Source organism: Canis lupus, chromosome 37 (genome assembly GCF_011100685.1).
Source record: "Canis lupus familiaris isolate Mischka breed German Shepherd chromosome 37, alternate assembly UU_Cfam_GSD_1.0, whole genome shotgun sequence".
NCBI classification, from domain to species: Eukaryota; Metazoa; Chordata; class Mammalia; order Carnivora; family Canidae; genus Canis; species Canis lupus.
Window position 1 is genome coordinate 27,553,269 of NC_049258.1, and position 11,859 is coordinate 27,565,127.

Sequence of the window (11,859 nt, forward strand, 5' to 3'; positions counted from 1 at the left end):
AATGCATGAGACAATTCCTCATTAAAAAAAAAAAAAATCTCTATATCTCTATAGCTCCATCTATTTATAGATCTAGATATATCTGTAATGCAGTTGACTTTCTATCTTGCTAAACAAGGTGGGACGGAAAATACTAAGCCTAGTCGGCCTCAAATCACAAAAACATTATCAACTACTCTACTTATTAATATAGCTGATTCTAGAGAGGTATTTAACTAAAAAAAACAAACACAAAATAACCAGACGTAACCCAGATTCTTTTTTATTTCAAGGTCTATGTTTTAAAATATCTCTGGTAACACTAAACAGCGTGCTCTCATTCTGAAGCCAGCTGCTCTTATGGGCTTTAGTTAAAACACTGTAATAAGTCTTGAGACTGATTTTCAATTAACAGGGGCTCAGTCAATTGACAGTTTGTTTAATGAAACGGTATAATGATGGGAGCATTCATCCTTAAAACCATGGCTCTTATGATTTTTGTATTCCACATTCATTTAGAATTTGATAAAATTTTGGAACTTTCTCCCCATCAAAACACACATATATAATCATTAGCCTTTGCACCATGTTTTAGGGATACTCTTGGACCCGTTGGAACCCCAGTGTCTTTTCAAGGATCCAACAATCCAGGATTAAAAGCCTGTGGTAAGGATGGGTAGCTTGTCACTTGGATCATGAGCAAAGATGTTAGGGTATAAGACTGCAGATGTTGGAGAAGACATGTTACATCACTAAAAATGCTCTTGAGAATACTGTAGTTCCCTCTTATCTGTAGGAGATACATTCTGAGACCCCCAGGGGATACCTGAAACCAGATAATACCAAACTCCATATATACTATTTTTTCCCAATAAAAACATACCGACGAGAAAGTTTATTTATAAATTAGACACAGTAAGATGTTAACAATAATAATAAAATGGAATGATGTAACAATATACTGTAATAAAAATTACGTGGATACAGTCCCTTACTCTCTCAAAATGTCTTATTGTGCTGTATTCACTCTTCTTGTGATGGTATTGGGATGATAAAATACCTAGGTGATGAAGCGAGGTGAGTGATATAGGGCACTGTGACATAATGTTAGGTTACTATTGATCTCCTGATGCTACACCAGGTGGGTCATTTGCTTCCAGACCGTGGTGGACTATGGATAACTGAGACCACAGATAAGGGGGAGGGGACCATGGTAGTTACCATTTGCTGAGCTCTGGGGAGATGTTAGACACAGTGCTGAAGTTCTAATATATTTAGTCTTCATAAAGGTTTGTGGGGGGTCTGGGTGGCTTAGTTGGTTAAGCATCTGACTCTTGATTTTGGCTCAGGACGTGACCTCATGCATCAGGCTCTATGCTCAGTGTGGAGTCTGCTGGAGATTCTCTCTTCCTCTCCACCACTCATGCTCTCTCTCTCTCAGATACATCTTTAAAAAAAAAAAAAGTTTGTGGTATTATAATTGCCATTGTACAAACAAGGAAATGGGCAAAAGGAAGTTAAGAAACTTGCCCTAAATTGCATGATCGGTAGTAAGCAGGAGAGCCTAAATTCCGACCAGAGATCGTAGTCTTAATTACACTGGGATTACATGCAGGATCTCCTAGAACCGAAGTCTGATTTGCTGAAGTGTTGTTCTCAAGGGCAAGGGCTATTCAGAAGTCAATGCTTTTTATCCTCTAAGCGCACTCGATTAGAATTTAAGTTTGTGTCCTAACCAAATGACAAGAATTAATTAATTTAGAAACAACATGCATATGGAGAAATTATTGAAAGGAGACAACTAGATTCCAGGTCTGTATACGGCAACTACTTTATTATTTTCAAATGCAAACTCTTTGCATTTAGTTTGCTATTTTACAATTTTACAAACTAGGTATAAAAGACCATAAATAAATGACATAAGTTATGTGTACCTAAAGTTCATGAAGGGAAGAAAAATACCTTGACAAAATAAAACAAAATAGAAAATCTATGTCTAACTCAAGAGATCGCTCAAATTTCGGAACATGTATGAACCAAGCAATGTTCTGTTAATTTCCTTTTCGGTATGAACTAAATTATAATATGCCTTATACATTCTAATTTTAACCACAGTCCTTGCATATTCCAACATACTTGGATACAAAAAATAAATGCACTCTTCAGTGTGTATCAATGCTTGATGTTGTTTGGAGAATGTTAAATAAGTGAAAATATTGCTTCTAGAACTTTCCTTTATTGGTCAGAATTTGAGTGTCTTCAGACAAATATTGAGGCTATAAGCGTGTATGGATTAATACACATATCCTTCACAGATTGAATACAAGAGTTCTCAAAACACACACACCAGCAGTGTAGTGAGCACAACCTGTCTTTAAAATAACTTCTTAAACACACCAGAACATTTCATCCATGACTGTTAAAAATAATTTGGGGCCAGCAGACACATGGTGAAGCTACTTGATTTGGTGCAGGGGAACAGCTTAATGCTGCCTACATGGAAGATCTGAGCAAGACTGAGCATCCGAACTCACTAGGCCAGCACTTGCTTAGGGGGCTAGATAGAGTCCCTGAAGTCGGCCTCCTGCCCTGACCTCTGGGGAAAGATGACCAGCTCAGAGATTCAACCTCATTCTTTATACATATTTTTCAGGCATCAATGCATAGGCACATCCCTTTAAAAATATATTAAAGTCCCCAAAAAGGGGTGAATTAACTTTGTCACTCTGGCATAGCTATAAGAATACAATGCCACACACCCTGTCAGAATGTAATAAATATTTATGGATGATTTTTCTCTACTTAGTCAACAACATAGGGTTCAGAATCTTTTTTTTTTTCCCATTTTTTTTTTCCCTGATTTGATGTTATAGCTTATGTGATTGGCCACAGTTTCTGCAACCATAGATTCGAATAAGCAAGGCAGCCACTCAGATTATGAAAAATGGCAGTATGTTGGCTGGAGTTTGGTATACGTTTCCTATCGGAACTGACTCTTCACACACCGGACCTCAGATTCTAGAAGGCTAAGGGCCATAGGAGTTAGCTGCATATTGATAACTGTAGAACTCTTCCTGTAAATCGGGAACCTGAAAACGCTTGAGGACATTTAATCCCAACTACGCTAACCTCAAGAGTCACTGGCATGTATTTTTCTGTGACATTGAGAGACAAAGTATTAATCCAGGACACATCATCTCAAAGCTGACATACGCGTCTACGTTCATCTCCGAAAGTATATGAATTGCATATATTTTGTTCGCATTCAACGAGTCCATTTATGCAGGAAAACAAAGGCTACTTCTATTCCATTTGGGGTTACCAGACAAATTCCATCCCCTGATCTCTCTCCATCAAGAAACTGGTGATTCAGATGAGAAGTTCAATCACAATTGGTGATTTGGATGACGGGTTGTCACCTGAATGGACTGATACTCTAAAATTACCCACTGCCAAGGTGAAAATGCCTCCATCCAAAGCTGTAGAATTCCTTATTAAGGTTAGTGTGGCAGCTACAAAATTACACTTATAGATACAGGACATTTAACATTTCCGGGCTGTCTTTCTAAGGGGACGGGTGCGGTCTCCAGGCCCACTACTCTCTCATGTGGCTCTTCATCTCAGAACTCTGGCGGGAAGCCAGAACTCTCCAGGTGTAGCATTCCACAACATTCACAGGCAGTTCGAAGCATGAGGTTATCCACTCGCACGCACAGACACCCGTGTACACGCACACTCACACCTATGTACACACATCAAAAGAGATAGTCAGCTCATATTTAGTCTAGGAAAAAAAATATATTTATATCACGGCAATGGCACACCCTGGGTAAAATGTTACTTCAGCAATGCATATCAGAGGCAGCTCATGGGAACTGGCTTTGTTTCGTGTGGTGGCACCTAACCTGGTGTCCGTTGTAAAACCTGTAGCCTTCGGTCACTCGCTGCCACACCAAGGCAGCAGTGACGTCCAGGAATGAGATATGGAAATACATATAAATAAAACCACAAGGAGTTTAGGAACAAGGGCTCTGCAGAGCTGGTGCCGCGAGACAGTACATTCCGCAATGCAACTGGAGAACACGCGCTAAACTGTGCACGTTTGCTGTTTCTTTCACTGGGAAAGCAGGTTCGAACGTCACACCTTTATTCTTTTCAGGTATGGGTCTTGTTTCATCAGTGTCTTTGCTCCAGGGTTGGCTGAGCAGAAGCAGAAGAAACACATTTCGAAGGGACTGGGGTCGGGGGGGGGGGTGTTGTTTTCTTCTGTGGGCTTTGTAATCAACAGGAAGGTCTGTGAGGCCAAGATAGCGGAATCTACTCCCTGTAGAGAAAAGAACAAGATTTTAGACAAAACAGCAGCCAGTGTTGCCAAGCCAGTTGTCAGCCCATATTGCAAGGAAGAAGAAAAGCACATAGATGTTGGTGTGGCTCGGGACGAAGGAGTTGAGGAGGGAAGCATGTGAGTTCTTGCTTTCCTCCTCTGAAAAATGACAACTATAGTAGCAACAAGAATAAATATCTTAATTATAACAACTCGAGGCAGGTACCATCTTACCCCTACCATGTGGATGGGGCCATCAGATCATAGCAAAGCTGAGCAACCTGCTCATGGTCCCATCCTACCTACACTGTAAAGGGGCAAAGCTTGGATTAGAACTCACAAAGTCTGAGTCTACAGCCACTCCTACCCACTACGTGAACAAGCTCTCTGTGAAATGAAAATCCTGACTTGGGGGACTTGTGCCAGAGGAGAAAGGCTTAGAGTTGGTACAAGGATGTAAAGGCAGATTGTACTACTGGGAAAGGCCCAGATGCTAGCATTCCGCCTTTCCAGAAAGGGAAATTATGTATCTTGGGGACAAATCTGGAAACACCACTATCTGCCAATATTCAATGACATGACTGAGACACGCAAACCAAGAAATAAAAAGCATTGGATGTTTTTCCTAAAAAGTGACTTCTAACAAATGAGAGTATCTAGTAAAGGACTCATATGAGCTGCATGTAACAGGCACGGAGAGGGAGCACCGGGGCCACGGCACAGGGAGATGCTTGGCATGCCAGTGAGTAAAGCTTTGGGGGCTCAAGCCCACCAAGACCTAGTCAGTCTCAACTGTCCCATCAGTCTAGAGCAGAACAAGATCAGCACGACACAATGGAATCGTCGTGGCTCCTCGCTGTCCTCTCAATAATCAACGTGAACCAAAATTTCAATAAACAATTGCTCTTCTTTCCTTTGTGACAACAGACCACCAAGATCGCTTCGGCACAGTACCTGCCACCCCACTGGGTGTGTTTGGCAGCAGATGACCTCAGGTAGAGAGCAAGGATCAAGATTAGAATGGATCTCTACAGACAGGTTTGCTTATTTCGTACATATGTGTGAGCTAGAAATCAAATTTAGTTTCTTGGAGGTACATAACTATTATTTAGACTTGTCGGAAATAGGAGAGAGAGAAATCTTATAAGAAGTTTTCTTATAAAATGTTCAGACAGAGATTACTTTCTTAAGCAATCCAAAATTCCAAATGTGGGTAAGGTTATAAACTACCACACCCCTCAAGAAGCCATTTGTCAACACCATTCATTTTGATAATTATGAAGAGAACAAAATAAAAGGACCTGGATCTACTTTTCCAGCTCTGACTTCTCTAGAAATTAGTAAGTCTATCAAACGCAGTGTTTGAAACCCGGCTTTGCAGGCCTCACACCAGGCAGGCGTGTATTTACATGCAGGACATGGAGAACACGAGTAGGACATTAGCACTGGTGGAGCACAATCAACACCAGATGGACATGCACACTTTTTTGAAGATGATTTTGTTTTGCTGCTAGAAATCCCATTTTTAGAGGAGAGAAAGGAGTCCCTGAAACATGTCTGTCCCCTGTCAGTTTACCAATACTCTTCTTCACTAAACGTCTGGATATGAATATACGTTACGACAGCAGTTCGTAACAGGAAGTGGGCTATTTGGGGACTCATTGTGGATATCAAAAGGGTTGGATGTGTGAAAGGAGAAGGGTGGGAATGTGAAGGATTATATCTAGTTGGTGCCAGAATATTCTAGAGTGGAGAAAAATAAACCTTTGCTCCTTTGAATTCAGACAACTCCTTATTGGTGGGGAGCTGCTTGAACAAAGACCAAAGCGTGTGGTCTATGCAGCATAATGAGATAAAGATGTGACTTTCGTTATGACTAAATAAACAGAACATGGTTCCTTTGAACCCGTTGTGAAAACATCAAAGTGTCTCTACCATCCAGTCTTTTCATTACAACGGGGTCTCGCCCGTGCGTTTCATTCTTTACAATTATAAAATAACAATGTCATGAACTTCAAGGCTAAATGACAAAGGAGTATTGGATAGGTCTGGCACCTTCTGTAGAGAAAAATGTTTAAATCAAACCCTCATAAGTCTGCTCAAAAGTGAAGCAGCTTCATCTGCATGGCTCCTACCACTGAACTTCATTTCACCCCACTCTGGTGTGTCACAATACAACACTGGGGTTTGCAAGCGAAAGGTGGATGAGTAGTAACACTTGGAAAACCTTGGAGGAAGAGTACACCTTCCTCCTGTGAAGTTCAGTGCATTCTACATAAGAGCATTTCATATACACTTACAATAACACCATGGGTTAGGAAAGGTGTTATTATTTAAGTATCATTATCTCTATAGGTGGAGGGACTGAATTATAAAAAAACATGGAGTGAATTTCTCAGTGTCAACATCTTAGTTGGCCTTAGAACCCATAGCTGTCTAGATGCCAGAGCCTGGCTCCATGCCCTGGGAAACAATGCAACGTTCTTTGTGTCCTCCCATTCATTCCTCTTAGAAAATGTGTAACTTCACAGAAGCAGTGGAGTTTCACTTTCTACTGCTACTAGATATGATTTCAGGTGCTTTTTTGCCCTTTCCACTGGCCTGGACTCTAACTCATACAATGGGTTAAAGTTAAGATTCAAAAGGCAACCTTTGACTATAATAAGATTTCCGTTCTTGCCTGATTATTCTGTGTGTACACCATGATTGTGCCATAATGTCCAGCATTAACTTGTTAGGGTACCTTACAGCTGACACACACTCTCTCTCTTTTGAAGTGTTTTGCTTTGGGTATGTTCAGTGTGTAGAAAAATACCTCATCTTACTCTGTTGCCCTGAAGAAAGCAAGACTTCTAATTATTCTATGTGTGCAAGGAAATACTCTTGACTTCCAAGGAATACTCTTAATGCCATAATGGTATCTTATTTGAACTGGTCCATGGAGATTGAAAACAAAATACTCCACAGCTTTCCTGAAGGAAAAAAAATACATATATAATCTTTTTTTTTTTTTTTTGCAGCAAGCCAAAAAAAAATTTTTTTTACATTTGTCAACTTTGAACATGAATATCCAGAACTCTTAGGGTCCAGGAAAAGTGGTGATAAAACAAAAATTGTTGGAGTAGTTTAAAAAAAAAAACAAATTTTACATTCCTTCGGAACAGAAAAGCTTTTACAACCAATGTTCCAAAAAGGTTTTTACTAAACTGTCATGATTTGACAGCATCAAATTGAACATGCCTTGCTCTATAAGAAATAGCTTTCAGTATAAAACCGGAGGGTGGGGGGAAGGTCATTAAAATCAGCTAAGCTTGTGTTTAAAAGTGGTGAAAATGGAAAAGTTTAAGGAGTTGAAATCTGTCCAGTCAAAAAAGTTATGTTGTTTGTTTCTAGAATAAACCAAGCCATTTAATTCACATCTCAAGAAGAAAATTCGGTGTTAAAATAGAAGCATCTAAGGCTAATGGTCTCTATGGATGAGAAGCATGTTTTCCAGGAGGTCACATTCTGATAATGAGGACGTCCAGAGGAATTCCAAGTGTTACTATTGACTTCTAGGTAAATCCTCCCTGGCTGACCCTGTTTGTGCAACGGCTACTGGAACAGGACAGAAAGTGAGAAGAGTGGACAGATTTTCCAGTGCTTCTCAACTGCAGCGGAGTCTCCAAAGTGTGAGGCATGACCCAAGGTTAGACGTGATGAACTGCTACCCAACAGATATTCAGTAAATATCTATGGCATGAATGGAGGATGCCAAAGGGCAAGAGGAACTCTGTGTGAGAGAAAGCACGGCCAGCGGGGGTCAAGGTGCCACGTTCCCAAACCTGACTTCAAATGGTTCCTAATTCACTTCTCAGAAGAAGAGCAGGGAAGCCACCCTGGTTTCCATACTGGTCTCTACTCCCGTTGTCAAGAGAGGACCAAACTCTTGAAAGAACCCCAAACTAAACGGTGGACATGAAAGAATATTTATTGGACAGTGTTTCAAATTAGATCGAGTGGAAAAAAAAAGAGTTTTCATCAGGGAGAGATTCATTGCTGGAATTTTTTTTTTTTTTTTTTGCCTTACCTTATAGGTTTGGGTTTGCTTCTGTAAAGGAGAGAAGTGTCAAAGTTCCCTATTCAAGATTGTCACGGTCCACTATCCATAAGGTAGTTACAATAAGTCCGTAGAGTCCCCAAATATGACTTTATATGGCACAGCCTCAGGCCCAAAGAAACAGACCTTGTTTGTCCAGTGAGGGGGAGGTGCTTGGGTTTTTTTTTTATTATTATTATTATCAATTATCATTATTATTATTTTAAATCCACTTTCCTTTTCTTTCCAGCCCCTTATGTCATCATAAGCCACCAGGTGGCCTGAGCACTGAAGGAGCAACACTGATGAGCCAGGTGGTTTTTCACCTCATTGTTCCCCGCGGTAGGAACCAAGCCTTAAAAGCTCCAACTGAGTCCTTCCCCAACGTTCCTGGGCATGGCATTCGTTCCAGTGAAAGCAGGAGGACGGTCCTTGACGCCACAAACACAACACTGCAGTTGTAACTCCCAATGGAGAGATGATCAAGGATGTCTCAGAGAAGCTCAGCGTCTGGCAGCAAAGGCGGCATCAAAACTCGGAGGTGGTGTTCTATTTATATAGGGACGCGTATTTTACAAACTGGTGATGGACGGAGCACTTCTGAGAAACAATTTGTTCCAGGTCTAATTCAAACGACGGCTGTCATTTCTGTAAGCCCCACGGTTCCGGAGATCTGGATGCCGAGCAACGCTGCCGGGATATTTTTTATTTTTCTCCTTTAATTTCAGAGGGCGAAGACGAAGTAAAAAAAGTGCAGTTCTTCAATTAAAGTGCATGGATGAGGTAAACTAATTTCAAGAGTTTCGAGTTTAGTCAGTACTGGCTCAGACGGGAACCATCCTGCCGTGGATCTGTTGCATTTGGGTTCTCATCGCCTGGACGCTGCTCAAAATCTTGTTCTGGTGTGTGACGGCCGTGATGCCGATCCTCGCCAGGTCCCTGCAGGTCGGGGGAGAAAAAAGAGGGAGAGGAGACAGTTGGGAGCGGGGCAGGAGCTCGCGTCCAGGCTTCATGCAGACACACATTTGAAATCAGCCACAATCCATACAGCACAACAAGGCAGGTGTATTAGGATGTTTAATTAAGCAATTGAATGCGACAATGTAGGTGCTTTAGAGGCTGTGTAAAATTATATTCAATCAAAATGAAAGGCATTCCAGTTTTTTCTTTTTTTTTTTTAAATGAGTAGGATGATAATGCAGCTCAAAGCAAAAAAAGAAAAATACTATTAAATCTAGATTTACCCTTTGGTGTTACATCGCTGAGTACTTACTCCTGGTTCATGTGCACTACAGCCTCTAGTGTGGTATAACCAGCAGCCGTGAAGTTATCCTTATATCGGTCCATTTTAATGGCCTGGAGCCAATCGCCCACTGATACCACGGCGGAGAATTCAGGGGAGCTTGGGTCCAACAAGGCAGTGTTAGGTCTGGCGATGGGATGAGAAAGTGTAGACAGAAGGACTATCAGTGAGATGGCAAGACTCGGAGGTCGGATGGCCTAAGACAGGCACTGACATGCCAAGGGCAGGCTTTTTTAGAGGGACTACCTATCGTCCCATGTCACCATGTGTTTTTTGGCCCTGGATTTCACAAAGTTGCTAAGAGCATGTTATCAATCGCTGGATCTGTTCTTAATTCCACTTCCCACGTTTGTTTTAGGTGGACCTCTTAGTACACGAATGATCACACAGGTCTCTTAATATCCTAGCCTGGGGTAAAGATCGCAGGAGACCTGGTGGCAGAAACTGGTTCAGGCTTTGCAGGAAGAGTGCGGTCCCTGCCAGCCCTGCCTATTACATACTTCAGGACAGCAGCTATGGAAACCCTAGCGAAGTGTAAGGCAAATTGTGAGCTTGCAACTCGCCAGGCCTGATGAAGTGGGAAAAAACAGCAAGAGTTCAAGTCCAGCATGCTCCCAGCTAGGTTTGCAGGCAGGTTCAGCGCCTTCAGACAGACCTGGGACAGCAGGGAGTTCATGCCCTCTCGAATCAGCCCATGCCTGACCAGCACGTGTGCCAAGAGGGGAAGGAAGGATGGCCACTTTGATCACCGCTTGGATTGCGGAATGTGCTTCTCATATTCCCTTGCTGGGGCTCTTAAATAGTCATTCCAATGAATTCTGAGCACTTCTTATTAAGTTATTTATTAGTGTACACATTTCTCAGGCCAGGTGTTTAATGTTAGGTCATTGTCAAGAGTGACTACAGTTCAAGGAAGGGATTTTGCTGTTCCTCACGACACCGACAGATGAGCAAGTATCTATTTATGGGAGCATTTGTTAAGAGAATTATACTCATCTTCATCATCAAACTACTTAGTAATCATTGAGGGTATTTTATATTACCTTTACTTTAATCACCTGTACAGAGATATCGCTGGTCATTTAGTTAAATGTTCCTGAACTACCGTTTCCCTAGAAATTATGGAATGTGGTTATCTTAACATTTGACCTAATTTTCATCCTGAGACTGTGTTGCTAGAATAAAAATATTAAATCAGAATATCATCACCACTGAATTTTTGGCCAAAAAATTATTTTCTTGTGGAAACAAAACTAAGTCACTGTTAATGTCTTGGTTAATTTTCTATGTAGCACAATTAAGCCAATGCCATTGTTTATTTTATAATTTTTACTTATTCCTTTGATTGATATCACTTCTTATATAACTGTTTTAACAAAGATTTATCAATCGTTTTTGTGTCCACATAGTAGCTTGCTTTTGTGATCTTTTATGTACATTATTTCAATTAAGTTTCTGAGTAAAACTCTATGTTTTTATGACGAGAATAATCAGGATTTAATTCTTCCCCCAAAAACAAGTGTCACCACACAGAATTTTAAGCTTTCGTGTTAATGTTAATAAATAACATTTATCATGAGACAAAGACCAATAGTTTGCATTTCTAACTTTAAGCCAAGAGCATTAATAGGGCAACATGTAGGCTCTAGGTACCTGACAAGGTCAAAATGACCTTAGGATGAAAATATCCTCGTTTCATATCCATTAACTCTAAGGGTCATTCTTAAGCTTGTTCTGGAAGTCTTTGTAGTTTTTGTGGAACACCAGGACATTTGCCTAATTTTGTGCTGAATCACATGCAATGTTATACTACATCCCATTATCAGCAAGCGGTAATAAGCATCAAAGCTTCTGAAGTACCATCAGTGAGAAAAATTTAGTATTGAGAGGAGTATATCCAATAACTCAATTTGTTCTCAATTTGTTCTGCATCACGGTACAAAGCACACATAATGCAATATTAGTAACTGAAGACTTTATGCTAACAGGAGAAGCACCAAGTACCAATAACTGGCCTCAGGACCCTCAAACAAAATTTACGGGATTTGGAGCCAGAGATTCAAAAGCTGAAGGAAGTTCACCTTGGAATAGAAGAAGTCAGCTACACCTCTCAGAAAACTGAATAGCAAAAAATAGCCCAGAAATGCCAGGAGTGACTTTTTTTTTTTTTTTTTT

At 40.7% G+C, this 11,859-nt stretch overlaps 1 protein-coding gene across 2 annotated transcripts in view; it reads right to left on the reverse strand.

Annotated features, from left to right (window-relative positions):
* Positions 1 to 1,791: 1,791 nt before the first annotated feature.
* Positions 1,792 to 11,859, reverse strand: part of EPHA4 (EPH receptor A4) — a 142,988-nt gene continuing 132,920 nt past the window's right edge. Inside the window, exons 16-18 of one of the 2 annotated variants that reach the window (XM_038585866.1) lie at positions 9,655 to 9,810; positions 8,373 to 9,320; positions 1,792 to 4,303 (exon numbers count right to left, since the gene is read on the reverse strand). In XM_038585866.1, coding sequence (XP_038441794.1) covers positions 9,206 to 9,320; positions 9,655 to 9,810 — 271 coding nt within the window. In that variant the 3' untranslated portion in view covers positions 1,792 to 4,303; positions 8,373 to 9,205. The remainder of the gene's footprint in view (positions 4,304 to 8,372; positions 9,321 to 9,654; positions 9,811 to 11,859) is intronic. The other variant, XM_038585867.1, reaches the window with a different exon arrangement.